We start from the raw sequence: 18,027 nt of genomic DNA, 5'->3' as shown, positions 1-18,027 counted from the left end.
ATCACATGGTTCTAAGTATTCAGACCCTTTGCTCAGTATTTAGTAGAAGCCCCCTTTTGATCTAATACAGCCAGGAGTCTTTTTGGGAAAGATGCAACAAGTCTTTCACACCTGGATTTGGGGATCCTCTGCCATTCCTCCTTGCAGATCCTCTCCAGTTCTGTCAGGTTGGATGGTAAACGTTGGTGGACAGCCATTTTTAGGTCTCTCCAGAGATGCTCAATTGGGTTTAAGTCAGGGCTCTGGCTGGGCCATTCAAGAACAGTCACGGAGTTGTTGTGAAGCCACTCCTTCGTTATTTTAGCTGTGTGCTTAGGGTCATTGTCTTGTTGGAAGGTAAACCTTTGGCCCAGTCTGAGGTCCAGAGCACTCTGGAGAAGGTTTTTGTCCAGGATATCCCTGTACTTGGCCGCATTCATCTTTCCCTCAATTGCAACCAGTTGTCCTGTCCCTACAGCTGAAAAACACCCCCACAGCATGATGCTGCCACCACCATGCTTCACTGTTGGGACTGTATTGGACAGGTGATGAGCAGTGCCTGGTTTTCTCCACACATACCGCTTAGAATAAAGGCCAAAAAGTTCTATTTTGGTCTCATCAGACCAGAGAATCTTATTTCTCACCATCTTGGAGTCCTTCAGGTGTTTTTTTAGCAAACTCCATGCGGGCTTTCATGTGTCTTACACTGAGGAGAGGCCACTCTGCCATAAAGCCCCGACTGGTGGAGGGCTGCAGTGATGGTTGACTTTCTACAACTTTCTCCCATCTCCTGACTGCATCTCTGGAGCTCAGCCACAGTGATCTTTGGGTTCTTCTTTACCTCTCTCACCAAGGCTCTTCTCCCCCGATAACTCAGTTTGGCCGGACGGCCAGCTCTAGGAAGGGTTCTGTTCGTCCCAAACGTCTTCCATTTGAGGATTATGGAGGCCACTGTGCTCTTAGGAACCTTAAGTGCAGCAGAAATCTTTTTGTAACCTTGGCCAGATCTGTGCCTTGCCACAATTCTGTCTCTGAGCTCTTCAGGCAGTTCCTTTGACCTCATGATTCTCATTTGCTCTGACATGCATTGTGATCTGGAAGGTCTTATATAGACAGGTGTGTGGCTTTCCTAATCAAGTCCAATCAGTATAATCAAACACAGCTGGACTCAAATGAAGGTGTAGAACCATCTCAAGGATGATCAGAAGAAATGGAAAGCACCTGAGTTAAATATGAGTGTCACAGCAAAGGGTCTGAATACTTAAGACCATGTGATATTTCAGTTTTTCTTTTTTAATAAATCTGCAACAATGTCAACAATTCTGTGTTTTTCTGTCAGTATGGGGTGCTATGTGTACATTCATGAGGAAGAAGAATGAACTTAAATGATTTTAGCAAATGGCTGCAATATAACAAAGAGTGAAAAATTTAAGGGGGTCTGAATACTTTCCGTACCCACTGTATATTATACTAAGCAGTTTTTTTTTTTTTTTGGAGAGGGGTATATGCTGTCAGTTAGAGAGATTTCCCTATGGCAGTGATTGAGGGTACATCACTACAATGACATAGCAATCACTTTTTTTATCTTTTATGGTGGCCAGATTCCTGTCGGTCTTTGTCTGTATGGGATTATTTGTGCTTACATCATGTCCTAGTGGGAAAACTGACAGTAATAAAATCCTGACATGGAATTTAACCTTCCCCAATATCTGTTCTGAGTAAAGGATGAGAAACTTGGGAAAAAACTTATACAAACTTATCCCAAAATAAAGTGGAAGTGTAACTTGTGTGTGCTTCTGTTCTAGGTGAGCCAGCGCTGAAGCGAATTCGCAAAGATGAAGAAAGCGGCACAGAAAATGAATCAACACAGTAGTTGGGTGACCCGCTTTTTAATTTGTTTTCTGCATTTTGAATAGACTGAATTATGAATGTGATTCGTGTGTATGATTACATTTTATTAAAGAACAAACAACTATAACAAGTTGTCTAGCACATTGGTGTCTGAATACTTACATGCTGGGTTGGATTTTGTTTACAAGTAGAGAAAGAGAAGAAAATTAGGATGTGGAGCCACAACTAAGTGAATTTTTTTTCTCAAAAAACTTTTAGATTACTACGGGTTGGATTTTACACAGCTTTGAAGTAGGGATGCACCGATCCGATATTCTGATCGGAAATCGGCCCCGATCCGGACAAAATAGCTGGATCGGAGATCGGTAAAGTTTAAGCCGTTTTTGCTGAGTAACGGCTCAGCCATCCCTTACTAGGTGCAGTAGTAGTATGGGATGGGAGCCGCTACTTCTGTATAGGTCCGATCACAGGCGAAGTGATATCAGATGCACTCCGCCTGTGAATGGAGGAGCCGTACACATGAAGCAGCGGCTTTGCAGCCGCTTGCTTTGTGTGTAGCTTCGGTTCGGTATCGGCGATTTCACCTCGCCAGATATCGGTATCGGCTCCAAAAAAGCCGGATCAGTGCATCCCTACTTTGAAGCAGAACTGCACCCAAAAAAAAAAAAAGGAATAGCCCATTAAAATATACAATTAAACACCTTTTTGTTGCAATATTACCTTTCAATCCAGAGGTTTCCCCCAGGCTACTTCATTTTCTCTAAAAGATGTCCTTAGTGTGATGACCGGCATTATTGAACCCACTTCCTCTAGCCCAGACTGTATTGAACCTGTCCCAACCTGTGGTTGGATAGTGAAGCAGAAGCAGCATAATGAGCTCTTTCTCCACCTAGCAGCATGCTTCTGGTCATTCCGGTCCAAACACTTCAGTACTTGGCATCACTGACCCAGACCAGATTAGAAGCTCTTAGTTCCCTGATGTTACTAAAGTAAAGTCAATCCTTTTTTTTTTTTTTTAAATTAAAATAACAAACTTGTTCTACTCACCTGGTCTGTGCAGTGGTATTGCACCAAGCGGTCCCGATCCTCTTCTTTTCTTTTCGGGTTCCCTGCCAGCGATCCTGGCGCCGCCTCCTCCTCCTCTTCATGTGTCCCTATAGCAAGCCACTTGCTATGGAGGCACACCGCGTCTGCACGCTCCTGAGCTGTGTCTATGGAGCCGCGCTTCATAGACTTACACAATGGGACTTCCCTAATTCCTCCTCATTGCATTTGATTTGATGGCAGCAAAAGCCAATGGCTCCTGCTTCTATTCAAGTGCTGTGTTAGAGGGGAGAATAGGTGCAGCCGTGCCAAACACTGGATCTATTCTTCCTTCTTTTCCCCCTCACACAGGTGAAGGGTAGGGCAGAGGAATAGAAAATGTTCTTAGCTTTAGCGCATCACTTTAAGCCAGAGTTAATCAACCAGCATTTACAGAAACAGGTCAGTGATGAGATCTGCTATATGTCTTTGTATAGGTTCCTTGAATGATGCCTCTGATCTGACCGGGCTTAAAGTATGCTGTGACAGGAGAAATGGGGAGGCTGGCCTTGTTCAGAAGATTCTAGTCACCTGGCTGCCAATGACATAAAAACCAAAATGCAACACTGTTGACAATTCCTTATTTGTTTTCTGTCATTAACTCGGGAAGCGTTAAAATTCAAAGCATTGGCATGATTGATAGACAACGAACATTGTCAGAAATCGGAGCCTAAATATTTTGTTTCATGACAGGTGCACTTTATGCTCTCTGGTGATTTCTCTACAGGTCGGAGCTCCAATGCATATATAGAGGGTTCACCCAATACATTTTAAAGGCATCCCGACTTTACAGAATTTTTTCACAAGTGCCTAAACCTTTGCACAGTACTGTATGTATAGATAAACTGCCATACTCAACAGGAACGCTAAATACATCGAACCACAGGTTCGAAAACCTGATTTCTATCTGCTGCAGTTAAAGTGGAACTTTAGTCAGAAAATGAAGTCCTGGTAGATCACTTCAGGCTTGCCCATTTTGCAGGTATAGCTATGGAAAACATTAAAATTAAGTGTCTCTAGGCGGTCCCCGGGTTACAAACAAGATCGGGACTGTAGGTTTGTTCTTAAGTCGAATTTGTTTGTAAGTCGGAACAGGTACATATTTTAAGTGTAGCTCCAGCCAAGCCAAAATAATATTTTTTTTTTAGTTTTTTGGATATCATAGGGAAGGTTAACACCCCTGTACAATTTATTTATTTTTTTGCTGTCTGTATCACTGTTCAGAAGATTTCACCTCATTTTCTGTCCCTAGGACAACTGGTTTTCGAAAAGTTTGGGTTGTTGTGGAAACAAGGATTTGTAATAACGCTTCAGTGAAGACACCTTTTTCCCATGAGAACTCTTACAGAAGTGAATTTCCCTGCCTAGGGCTAGATTTCCTCTCACTGCATGTTGTCTCCCTCCGTTTATAACCCGGGGACCGCCTGTATACTGTTTTTAAAATCCAGTAATACTTTCGCACCCTGCTCTGCACATGCTCAGTTTCTCTCTATTTTTAGGCATTGCCGAGTTTGTATAGGCTGATCTGCTGATTGCTTTAAAGCATAATTAGCCAAGGAAACTGCTTATGTTTGATCTGCAACTGCCGTGGTGCTGCACATGTGATCAGTTATGACACCAGCCATATGATGAGTTGATGGTTTGGTTGAGGACACAAGCAAATGTGACAGTTAGCAATACCAGCATTCTAGGAATGTAACGTTTTTGAAACCGTTAAATCAGTGGGTTTAGTTTCACTTTTTAATTTACTGCTGTTCAGGGCTTCAGCAAAAAGGCAGCCTCCAGCTAGAAGAAACAGGACCAATTCTGGAGGCATTTGTTATGGGTAAAGTTCCACTTTAAACAAAGCCTGTCCCCCCTCCCCAGAGATACTCTCCACCTTCCAGCAATGCAGTGGTTGCCTCCCTCACTGGTCACTGTCCTCTTCTCTCCAGGTTTTTGGCCAAAAGCTCCCTGCTAGCAGCTTTTGCAAATGTCGGTTTAGTTCCACTTTAAAGCAGAAGTAGGGCCAAGCTCTGTTCTGCACTACTGTGACCCATTTACAGCCAACAGCAGGGTAAAGTCTGCTGTAGGCAGATGTCACTAAGCCAATCCAGGCCCTGGAGCGATTGTGACTATATAGTCTAATATATTTTTATTAGGGTTAAGCACAGACAATATACAAAAAAGAAAGGAAATGAAGACGACATTATGAGGAAAATTATGGACATTGAATTTCATCAAGGTCGAAGTATTCATCAGCTCACGTGTAACAGCAAATGATATGAACCAAATATAGTAGAGACATGAAGTGTAGAGTAATACATAATTGAAATACCAAAACAACGGTTCAAACAATAGTAGGCTGAAGCCCAAGGATAACCTTGCATACCAAATACAGAAAAAAATCAAGTGTCCCAATGAAGAAAGGTGAAACACACATCAAGAGAGAGATAGAAAGGAGGGGAAGAAAAAAAAGGGGTTGTATGACATGGGGGGAGGACCCCATGGACAGAATATAAACCTCTGCAGAGGGGCTTTATGAAGAGACAAAATGGAGGAGGAAAAAATTCCTTCCCAGGAAGACGATTCCCTCCTAGATGGAAAACCAGGGATTTAAAGTGTTTGTTACCCCCAGCACTTCATATTCCCAATTGTATGAGAAAGTCTCCGGTTCTCTTTGTATTGCTTCCTTTATGTGAAATCCTTGGTGTTCCTGCCAAGCCCCCTGCGTTCCTATTACAAACTGACCACCCTAAGCAGGAGAGCACACCGTCGTGGTCAGTTCTCTAGCTATGCTGGGAACTCAGGCTGCTCTCCTCCAATTATCAGACTTGTCCTGACACACCCCCATTGCACAACCATTCACTGGGAAAATCAGTGTGCTGTATCTTCTCCTCCTCCCTCGAAGCTCTTTTGTAGCTGAGAGAGTGAATGTGATCCCTTATTAAAAAAAGAGAAAAAAGGTATTTTTTTTAATATTTATACAACAATGTTTTGCCTTTCATTTCTATTTTAAACTGAATGGGTTGTTTTTCAAGGTGATCGTTTACAATCACTTTAAGAGTCCTCAAAATACAACCAACTACCAGGGAAGAGGAGACAGATCCAACCGTACTGGGAAGGAAACGGTTAAGGGAATCTGATGACGAAAAATGTATCCCAATTACCAAAGTACATTGAATTGATCATACTTGTCAGCATGGAGTGCTTTAATTTTCTCCATGAACATGTAATTTAGGGTAGAAACCCAAAGGGTGTGGACAATTTCCAAAATTAAGGTATAATTTGTCTAGTTGCTCAGAGATAAAAAAAAAACATAAAAGGCTCCATTTTTGAGAAGTACCTGAATGAGATAATATGGATAATAGAGCTATTTCCAGTGAAGGCTGCAAGGATTCGTCATACGTGTTATACATTTCAAAAATAGACTGCCAAAGAAGGTGTATTTTTGAACACTCCCAACAAATAAAATTTGGTACCTCTTACCTGTCCACATCTCCAGCAAGCACTAGGCATGGAGAGAAACCCTTTGTGAAGTGTAACGGTATCTCTATACCAGCGTGATAAGATCTTAAAATTCTTCTCCTGGGCATAACATGGGATAGAAGATTTGAGAGTAAATTAAAAAGAGGTTTGCCAATCTTCATAAAAACTTCATGGCCAAGGTCCATGGACCAAGAATTTGTAAAATTGGGCAGAGACACATGAAGGGGAGACTGAAGCAATATATATAAGGTAGAATGCATGTTAAGGAGCCTGGGGGGGGGGGGGGGGGACACCGCTTTTTTTTTTGGTGGTATTTAATCACCACTGGGTTTTTAATTTTTTTGGTAAACAAAAATAGACCAAAAATTTTGAAATAAAACACATTTTTCTTTGTTTCTGTTATAAAGTTTTGCAAATAATCTTTATTCATAAATTAAGGGAAGACTGTATACTGCTACATTTCCTTGATGAAAAAAATAACCCAAATCCGTGTCTATTTAGCCTGTAGGAAAGTTTTAGAGAGTCTACAAAACTATGATATATATACAGTGCCTTTCGAAAGTATTCGGCCCCCTTGAACTTTGCGACCTTTTGCCACATTTCAGGCTTCAAACATAAAGATATAAAACTGTAATTTTTTGTGAAGAATCAACAAGTGGGACACAATCATGAAGTAAAACGAAATTTATTGGATATTTCAAACTTTGTTAACAAATAAACTGAAAATTTAGGCGTGCACAATTATTCAGCCCCTTTACTTTCAGTGCAGCAAACTCTCTCCAGAAGTTCAGTGAGGATCTCTGAATGATCCAATGTTGACCTAAATGACTAATGATGATAAATAGAATCCACCTGTGTGTAATCAAGTCTCCGTATAAATGCACCTGCACTGTGATAGTCTCAGAGGTCCGTTTAAAGCGCAGAGAGCATCATGAAGAACAAGGAACACACCAGGCAGGTCCGAGATACTGTTGTGGAGAAGTTTAAAGCCGGATTTGGATACAAAAAGATTTCCCAAGCTTTAAACATCCCAAGGAGCACTGTGCAAGCGATAATATTGAAATGGGAGTATCAGACCACTGCAAATCTACGAAGACCTGGCCGTCCCTCTAAACTTTCAGCTCATACAAGGAGAAGACTGATCAGAGATGCAGCCAAGAGGCCCATGATCACTCTGGATGAACTGCAGAGATCTACAGCGGAGGTGGGAGACTCTGTCCATAGGACAACAATCAGTCGTATACTGCACAAATCTGGCCTTTATGGAGTGGCAAGAAGAAAGCCATTTCTTAAAGATATCCATAAAAAGTGTAGTTTAAAGTTTGCCACAAGCCACCTGGGAGACACACCAAACATGTGGAAGAAGGTGCTCTGGTCAGATGAAACCAAAATCTAACTTTTTGGCAACAATGCAAAATGTTATGTTTGGCGTAAAAGCAACACAGCTCATCACCCTGAACACACCATCCCCACTGTCAAACATGGTGGTGGCAGCATCATGGGTTGGGCCTGCTTTTCTTCAGCAGGGACAGGGAAGATGGTTAAAATTGATGGGAAGATGGATGGAGCCAAATACAGGACCATTCTGGAAGAAAACCTGATGGAGTCTGCAAAAGACCTGAGACTGAGATTTGTCTTCCAACAAGACAATGATCCAAAACATAAAGCAAAATCTACAATGGAATCGTTCACAAATAAACATATCCAGGTGTTAGAATGGCCAAGTCAAAGTCCAGACCTGAATCCAATTGAGAATCTGTGGAAAGAACTGAAAACTGCTGTTCACAAACGCTCTCCATCCAACTTCACTGAGCTCGAGCTGTTTTGCAAGGAGGAATGGGCAAAAATTTCAGTCTCTCGATGTGCAAAACTGATAGAGACATACCCCAAGCGACTTACAGCTGTAATCGCCGCAAAATGTGGCACTACAAAGTATTAACTTAAGGGGGCTGAATAATTTTGCACGCCCAATTTTTCAGTTTTTTATTTGTTAAAAAAGTTTGAAATTTCCAATAAATTTCGTTTCACTTCATGATTGTGTCCCACTTGTTGATTCTTCACAAAAAATTACAGATTTATATCTTCATGTTTGAAGCCTGAAATGTGGCAAAAGGTCGAAAAGTTCAAGGGGGCCGAATACTTTCGCAAAGCACTATCTATATATATATATATATACTCAATGGCCACTTTATTAGGTACACCTTGCTAGTAATAGGTTGGACCCCCTTCTGCCTTCATTCTTCGTGGCATAGATCCAAAAAGTTGTTGGAAACATTTCTCAGAGATTGTGGTCCGTATTGACATGAAAGCATCACGCAGTTGCTGCAGATTTGTCGGCTACACATCCATGATACAAATTTCCGTTCCACCACATCCCAAAGGTGCTCTATTGGATTGAGGTCTGGTGACTGCGGAGGCCATTGGAGTACAGTAAGCTCTAACAAGCAGGGTCCTCTGATTCCTCCTGTATTGAATTGTACTGTAACTGTATTGTCTTCCCCCACATTGTAAAGCGCTGCGCAAACTGTTGGCGCTATATAAATCCTGTATAATAATAATACAGTGACCTCATTGCCAGTGGTGAGATGTACAGTAAGCTCTAACAAGCAGGGTCCTCTGATTCCTCCTGTATTGAATTGTACTGTAACTGTATTGTCTTCCCCCACATTGTAAAGCGCTGCGCAAACTGTTGGCGCTATATAAATCCTGTATAATAATAATACAGTGACCTCATTGCCAGTGGTGAGATGATTTCGGCTTTGTGACATGGTGCATTATTCTTCTGGAAGGAGCCATCAGAAGATGGGTACACTGTAGTCATAAAGGGATGGACATGGTCAGCAACAATACTCAGGTAGGCTGTGGCATTTAAAAGTGTGCCAAGAAAATATCCCCTACACCATTACACCACCACCACAAGCCTGAACTGTTGATACGATGCAGGATGGATCCAGGCTTTCATGATGTTTACGCCATATTCTGAATTAAAAATAAAACTAAAATGTGTTTGCTTAAGTGTGCACAAATCCATTTCTCTGAGTCCACCGATGGACGTAGCTGCTGCTTTAAATCATAGACGGATGGGTAATAAGCCTCTCCCATTAGGAGTGACCAGGTAGAGCCAAATGACACGCCCAGGGGGCGGGATCCCTGCGTTATTACCCCTGGCCTCACCGTTGCACCTTTAGTTTAGTTGCAAGCAGTGAATAGTAACCAAAACCCAACTCTTCAGAGAAAAGAGGGGGGGAGCTACGTCCGTCGGTGGACTCAGAGAAATGGATTTTACGGTAAGTAAAAAATCCAATTTTCTCTTTCGTTCACCGACGGACGTAGCTGCTGCTTTAAATCATGGACAGATGGGACGTCCAAAAGCAGTAACCACTGAGGGGTGGGGAAAGGACAAACTTAAAGAATGCAATTCCCACGGCTAACATAGCCAACTATATAACATGGAGCCCAACAAGCAACAACTGGGGCTCAATTGTAGCAAAACCATAAAGGAGAAGGAAAAGTAGACTGCCCCTTAAATGGGGGCCTGCAAAACCTTGCGGCCAAAGGACCCATCTGAGGATACTAACACATCCACTCTGTAAAACTTGGTGAACGTTTGTACAGAGGACCATGTGGCCGCCCTGCAAACCTGCATCACTGACACCTAATGGCAGAAAGCCCAAGAGGCACTCAATGCCCGCGTAGAGTGAGCCGTGACAGGGAAAGGAGGAACCTTGCCCTTAAGAGAATACGCCTTCACCACCGTCTGTCTGATCCATCAAGAGATGGTCGCCGCAGACGCAGCCTGACCCCTACGAAAGGACTCAGTAGTCTCCAGATACACCCGTATCGCCCGAACCACATCCAAGCAATGCAAGACAATTTCCTTAGGATGTGAAGGTTTCGGACAGAGTGACGGAAGCACAATGTCTTTGTTCAGATGGAAGTCTGAAACCACCTTAGGAAGAAACGACGGATTAGGCCGTAACACTACCTTATCCCTGTGTATTACCAGATAAGGAGAGCGGCAAGATAGCGGTGCTAGTTCAGAAACCCTGTGCGCAGAGGTGATAGCCACCAAAAAGGCAACTTTCTGCGACAAGGCGAGCAAGGAAATGTATCTTATGTTCTCTAAAGGAGATTTTTGAAGAACCGATAGAACCAAATTAAGGTCCCAAGGAGGTAACGGAGACCTCCTGGGGGGAGCCAAATGGTGAACCCCCTGAAGAAACGTGCAAATCAAAGAGTACGTAGCCAAAGGGCGTTGGAAATACACAGCCAAGGCCGAGGTTTGACACTTAAGAGTGCCCAACGCCAAACATTGGTCAACCCCTTTCCATAGAAAGGGCAGGATCCTGCTGATAGCAAAGGATCTAGGGTGCAGCTTCAGCGATTCGCACCAAGCAATGTACGCTTTCCACGTACGATGATAAATCTTCCGGGAAGTGGACTTTCTAGCCTTGAGTAAGGTAGGGATCACAGAATCGGACAGACCCCTGTCATTTAAGACCTTGCTCTCAACAGCCAAGCCGTTAAAGCCAGCGACTGTAAACCAGGATGGAAATCGGACCGGGGATAGAAGATCTTCCCACAGAGGAAGTGTCCATGGACTTGCGACCTTCAGCCGAATCACGTCGGCATACCAGTATCTCCGGGGCCAATCTGGAGCCACCGGAATCTCCTCCAACTCAACCCCGTGTAGCAGGTGAGATAAAAGTTTCAGCGGAGAAAACGCATAAATTTGCCTATACTGGCTCCAGGGAGCCACCAGGGCGTCTACTGCATTGGCCAGAGGATCTCTGGAGCGAGCCACAAACTTTGAAACTTTCCTGTTTTGTCTGGAGGCGAACAGGTCCACATCCGGGGTCCCCCACTGAAGACACAGAGTTTGACGACTCAGGTAGTCCGCCTGCCAATGGTCTACACCGAGAATGTACACGGCGGATAGGGCTGGGACGTAGTCCTCTGCCCAGCGCAGGATCTCGGCTACCTCCAGAGCTGCCAGGGCACTCCTCATGCCCCCTTGATGATTGACATATGCCACGGCCATGACATTGTCAGACTGGACTCGGACAGAACACTCCTTGAGATTGTCCATCCAGTGGAACAGGCTCAACTTGATTGCTCTCAGTTCCAGAACGTTGATTGGGAGCTTGGACTCTTTCAGCGTCCAAGTCCCTTGACCATTCAGGGTGCCCAGCACTCTCCCCCCCCCCCCCAACCAGTCAGACAGGCATCTGTCGTCACCACCATCCACAATACTTGAAGGAAGGATTTCCGTGGAGAAGATTCGGAGAGCTGAGCCAATTCAGGGAGTTCTTGGATCTCCGACTCAAATGAATCAGACTGTCCAGGGATAGAGGATCCTTTTTACATTTGACAAGGATCTCCTGTTGCAAAAGTCTCGTGTGGGCCTGAGCATATGATACGGCCTCGAAGGAGGACACCACCAGCACCTGCATAGATGACCTGAGAGACAAAACATCCAAGCCAAGCTAAATTTTGCAAAAATACATCTGAAGTCTCCCAAAAGCATGTGGGAAAATGTGTTATGGTCTGATGAAACCAAGGTTTAACTTTTCAATTCCAAAAGATATGTTTGGTGCAAAAACTACACCATACCCACAGTGAAGCATGGTGGTGACAGCATCATGCTTTGGGGCTGTTTTTCTTCAGCTGGAACTAAGGTAGAGGGAATTATGAACAGTTCCAAATACCAGTCAATATTGGCACATGACAAAGGGGAATGTTTTTTTTCTCAACAAAAGTGGAGTTACGTTTTAAGCTCTTCTGTGATAGATGCAGTTTTGCAAAGGGCCCCTTGCAGATGCTTCATGTGCACATGTGGCTGGCTTACACCCACCTCACCAATGTAACCATGAAGAATGCTATCACTTGGTCTGTTACCTCAAATGGCAAGGACTGGCTTGTCCTCTCAGTAGCAAACCTCCCTGTCTGTCTGGCAGGGGATTCGGAGTGACTAACTAGGGACAGTCTGGCTTGCCACCTCACCCTGAACTAACAGTCTACACATCTGAACCCATTAGTTGAAGAGTTATTAGTTATGAATTCTAAATGCAGCGAGGAGAAAGTTTGCCGATGACGGCAGTTAATCTCCATTTGGAGTCAAAGTAGTAGATTTCTTCCTCCTTATTGCTGGTTTCTCCCTCTTCTGTCTTTATTAACTAACTTTCTCCCCCTCCTTTATCTCTTTATTTTTTTTCTTTCCCACCCTTCTTCACCCTCCCTGCCCTCCCCCTATTTTTTCCTCTCCTCCTCCCCTCCACCCAGTTTTCCACTCACCAGTGAGGGTTGCCAAGTGGGACCTATTTCTTCAGGATGGTGCTGAAACTACTGTCCTGGAATGGTAAAGGCCTTTACACCCCTGAAAAAAAGAGCAGTTGCCTCTCCGATTTATGGAGACAACGCCCTCAAATAGTGTTTCTTCAGGAAGCTCATTTTAGAGCAGATAGAGTCCTGAAACTGCATATTAAGCATTTCCTGGTGGCATACCATAGTGTGTCTCCCTCTTCCAAATCAAAGGGGGTAAGTATCCTCTTGTCCAGTACCCTCCCATGGCAATTTTTGGACATCTACACTGACCAGGAGGAAAGATACATTTTTATAAAGGGCAAAATCCAGTCGCAGACATTCGCTCTGGCAAATGTATCTCCCAAATACAGGACAAATAACAGTACTGGAGTCATGTATCTCTTCCCTAGACTCCTTTGCGGAAGGAACTCTTATTTTAGGTGATTTCAACTTTACACTCAACCCACATAAGGACTCAACAACGGGCTCCTCATCCCTACCTCAAAATACCCGTTCTAGACTTAAAAAACATCTCCACTCGCATCAATTGGTAGATATTTGGTGTATTCTCCACCCGCAGGATAGAGATTATACCTTTTGGGGGCGCATGCGCGGAGCTGGAAGGTCACTAGCGGCTCAGCTCCGTCGGAAGGGGGAGAGACAGGCGGCTTTCACGGGGCCAGATCGAAACTTTTCACAGCACAAAGTACCAGCACCCCCGTGGGAACATCCCGTGCATGCCGTCAGCCAAAAAGAACAATCGGGGTCGCCCTCAAAAACGCTCCCTGACAACATATCTCCTCCGCACTAAAGAAACCACCAAGATGACCAAAGATGGCGCCCAGGCCTGCTCTCAGCAGCATGCAGAGACCGCTTCACCGCCACCTTCCACTACACCCCCTGCAGCAGACCGTGAGTACGCTAATAGCAAATCTAAAGCTGATTTGGATGCTAGTCTCACAGCGATGTACAACAAACTGGCAGACAAATTCCAGACAGAGATCGATAAATCGACCAATACACTGTCACAAGAAATAGCTGCCTTAGGGGGCCGCACTGATTTACTTGAGGCAAAACATGACGAACTGGCCATTGCACATAATGATCTCAGGAAGGATTTTGAGCTCCTGTCTGACAATTACGATTTATTGCAATCTCAGGTTCAAGACTTGGACAATAGAAATCGTATTAATAACCTGCGCCTCAGAGGTATTCCGGAGACAGTGTCTGAGCTAACCCCTGCAGTGTCCAAACTTTTCAGTGAACTGCTGCCAGATAAACCTGCTGCTGCCTTCTTGTGTGATAGAATCCACAGAGCCCTGCGCCCTAAACCCCCCCCCCTGACAAGCCCCCAAGGGACGTGGTACTATGCCTTAAAGACTTCTTGGTTAAAGAGGACATTCTGCGCATATCCAGGAACACCCCAAATATTATGTTGGAAGGCACTAGGATTCAAATCTTTCCGGATATATCGCAGGCCACCCTTGAGAAGCGGCGTGGTATGAAAGAGGTTACCACCATTTTGCAGACGGCCAGGATTCGTTACAGATGGGGATTTCCCTTTAAGCTTTCAGTGCCCCACAATGGTGCTGTTCATGTCGTTTACAACCTGATGCAAGGAAAAGAACTGCTTATCAAATTGGGCCTGATGAACGCTGCTCCTGAAGCCCGACCACAAACCACTCCAAGACCCTCACCTGTGTGGTCTACCCCAGCTACAAGAAGGGATCAACGCAGATGGCGAAACCCCTTTAGAGATGGTCCCTTTTAGTCATCTAAAATACCAAAAATGAGGCTTTTTATTTTCTGCTTCTCACTTTCATGCTTGTATGTGAATTAGCAGGAACACCTATGGAACCTCTGAGGTCTATTGTAGGTACTTGTTGCTGATAAGAGACCTATCATGGTATGATGGGTTTCGTTGTGCCTATAATGCTCTTCAGTGCATTATTATTTTGATATGTAATACTGATGGTTGAAATCTTTGGATTTCTAGGCTTATAACTTACAAGTGCCCTTCTCTCCCCCCCCCCCCCCTCGCTGGTTTGTCCCCCATGTGCCTTTTCGTGGGTGCCCGCGCCCTCAGTAGGAGCAATTCGGTGTCCTGCCGCTGGTTCCTATGGCCCCGGGGCGCTGGACCCTACGAATGGCGTCTGGACTTAATCGTCCGGTGTTTTGTTGTATTTTTGATGGGTTTACTTGAGTTGCCCGTCTCCCTGAGATGTTCTTTACGTCTTAGAGTCTTTAAAACTCCTGTTGGTATTAGCTTTTTTTTGATACCACAAAAATATTGTTTTTTGAAAAATAGAAAGTCATCCATTCAGATCATTATTATCTTTCTACTGACTCCTCAGTCAGCAGACCTGTTTACGATCTCTTACTTGAAGGTTGCACCACTTCCGGTCTTGGGAATAATTTTGCCATGTTATCATCAAAATGTTGTATTTAAGATTTCGCTTGTATATGGGCTTCAAACACACTTATGGGTTTTTTTCAGTGATTGGGCTCAGTCTCAACTATTTTTTCTACTGATTATCAGGTAATATAGATTTTTCCTCCTCCTTAATGATGGGTCTTAAAATTATTTCACATAATGTTCAGGGTTTTAATTCCCCAAATAAAAGACATAAAGCATTTAGACATTACAAAAGAATAGGTGCTGATATAATTCTCCTGCAGGAAACGCACTTTGCCACTGACAAACATCCTAAATTTTTTGACAAGTCATTTAGACAATTTCATTATTCTACTTTTCACAACAAGGCGAGAGGTGTAGCTATCTTCATCCGTAACAACATTGTTTTTGATGTATCCTCTGTATATACTGATCCGGATAGTAGATTCTTGATCCTCAAAGGTAGTATAGCGGGTAAATCATTGACAGTTGCCTCTCTTTACGCTCCTAATGAAGCTCAGGCTACATTTTTTAAACACTTCTTTGAGATTTTAGGTCGATATACATCGCCCCATATGGTAGTTGGTGGGGACTTCAATCTGTCCGCTCACCCTTCTCTGGATAGGAGTAGGGTTACGCCCTCTTCTAAGGCCTTCCCCAAAACGCTAACTAAGGTCCTTTGTGACTTCCAATTGATCGACACCTGGAGAGCACATAATGTAGGTATTAAAGAGTTCACTTTTTACTCCCACCCCCATGAAAGTGCGGCCAGACTGGACTATATTTTTAGCACACCAGTCTTACTGGCTAACTCCTCGGACGCTAGGATACACATCTGCCCTTGGTCGGATCATAAAATTGTGTCTTTCGAGTCTTGCGGGGTCGGTTTAAAGAGCTCAACATTTAATTGGAGACTTAATGACTCTTTACTGAATGACCCCACATTTACATCTCAGATTGCATCCTCCTTGGAGGAATATTTTAGTATAAATGAAAATGATGATACTCCCACCTCAACAGTTTGGATAGCACATAAAGCGGTAATTAGGGGTAAGATAATTGCTCTAGCTTCAGCCAAAAATAAAGCTAGACTAACCGACATAAAATCCCTTACTAGAGAGTTAAATAGGTTATATAATTTACATAATCAGGCTCCCTCCTCAGATTTGATGTATTTGCTCTCCACTAGGAGGTGTGCCCTTGACGAGATTTTATCCGGTGATACTGAAAAGGCCCTCAGGTGGTCCAAGGCAAAATTTATGCTTAACAGCAATACCATGTCTACGATGTTCGCTAAAAAACTCACGCAAGATTCCAAACCCTCCCATATTTATAAGCTTAGAAGGCAGGATGGAAAGATGGTTTCTCATCCTGAAGATGTATTGAAGATTTTTACGTATTTTTATAAAGATCTGCTATCAGTGTCATCCGATATATCTCGGGCTGAGTTTGACTCTTGGGTGGGGAAATTACAGATTCCCTCCCTCTCTGCTTCTCAGAGGGAGGAACTGGAGGCGCCCTGCTCGGAGGAGGAGATCCTACACTTGATCAAGTCCTTGAAATCCTCCACGGCTCCGGGCCCAGATGGATTCTCCACCTCGTATTATAAAAGCTTTGCCTCAATCCTGTCTCCTAAATTAACCAAATTATTTAACTATATTTTACAAGGCGGTAATTTCCCAGAAGAAATGTTATATGCTAATATGTCACTCATCCCCAAACCCGATAAAGACCATTCTCTCCCACAAAACTTTAGGCCCATCTCGGTCATGAACAATGACTTAAAAATTGTCTGGTCGCATACTTGCCAATAGATTGGCTAAGTATATCTGCCATTTGTTTAATCCTGATCAAACAGGCTTTATCCCGGGTAGGCAACTTACCGACAATATTAGACTAGTTTCTAATATAATACATGATGCCAATGTTAGCAAATCTCCCACCTGCCTAGTCAGTCTAGACATCAACAAGGCGTTTGACAGCGTCAGTTGGGCTTTTTTAGATCATCTGCTCCCAAGATATGGCTTGGGTGAGGGATTAGTTCACGGTTTTAGGGCCCTGTATGAATCCCCACAGACGAGGATCCGCCTTCCTGGATATAACTCTGAATTTTTTCATTTAAAAAGGGGTACCAGGCAGGGGTGCCCCCTCTCCCCTCTTTTGTTTGCTCTGGCGATTGAACCCTTAGCAATCTCTATCAGAAACAATGTCAAGATTAGTGGCTACTTTAGGGAGGGAAGGGAGTTCAAACTTAGCCTTTACGCTGATGATGTCCTTTTTTTGTCCCACCCTCATATATCTCTTCCTCAACTATTAGTGGAACTACAGCAATTTAGCTCAGTCTCAGGTTTGGGAGTTAATCTCTCCAAATGTTCTCTCATGCCAATCAACCTCCCGAGTTGGATGCAGATTTCCATTAGAGAACGGTTTTCATTTGCTTGGTGCCCGAGATCATTCAAATATTTGGGAGTGCATATTACCCCTCACTATGATTCTCTGTTTTTGCTGAATTTCCCTAATATGTTCAAAAAACTGACACTAGTACTAAAAACCTGGTCTACTTACCATATCTCTCTTCTGGGTAGAGTCTTGGCGGTGAAGATGATTGTGCTCCCTAAGTTATTTCTTTTCCGTGCCCTCCCCATCAATGTTCCAAAGACACATATTTTGTCATTTCAGAGAGAGATCTCAAAGTTTGTTTGGTGTGGAAAGAAATCTAGATATAATAAACAGGTTTTGCATGCCCCTCAATCTCAAGGTGGTCTGGGTCTCCCTGACCTTTGGCTTTATTACCTTTCAGCCAAGTTCCAGCAGTTGGCACAGTGGTGTTCCAGGGATGACAGTGTCCCTTGGTTGGATTTTGAACGGGCTTCTGCTGCCCCATGCTCGTTGGAGGCCATACTCTGGGACATCCCGAGACAACCTCGGTACAAAACATTCCCCAACAA

The 18,027-nt window shown here is 43.7% G+C and overlaps 1 protein-coding gene across 1 annotated transcript in view; it reads left to right on the top strand.

Moving 5' to 3' along the window:
- The window catches only part of TRMT5 (tRNA methyltransferase 5), a 32,997-nt gene extending 31,037 nt beyond the window's left edge, over nucleotides 1-1,960 (top strand). The window contains exon 5 of the mRNA XM_082242625.1: nucleotides 1,785-1,960. Coding sequence (XP_082098751.1) covers nucleotides 1,785-1,852 — 68 coding nt within the window. The 3' untranslated portion in view covers nucleotides 1,853-1,960. The remainder of the gene's footprint in view (nucleotides 1-1,784) is intronic.
- The last annotated feature ends 16,067 nt before the right edge of the window (nucleotides 1,961-18,027 follow it).

This window comes from Pelophylax lessonae (assembly GCF_965119305.1).
Source record: "Pelophylax lessonae genome assembly, chromosome: 13".
Taxonomy (NCBI): domain Eukaryota; kingdom Metazoa; phylum Chordata; class Amphibia; order Anura; family Ranidae; genus Pelophylax; species Pelophylax lessonae.
The sequence above is the reverse complement of the archived record's forward strand: the minus strand, read 5'-3'. Positions and strand labels throughout refer to the sequence as shown.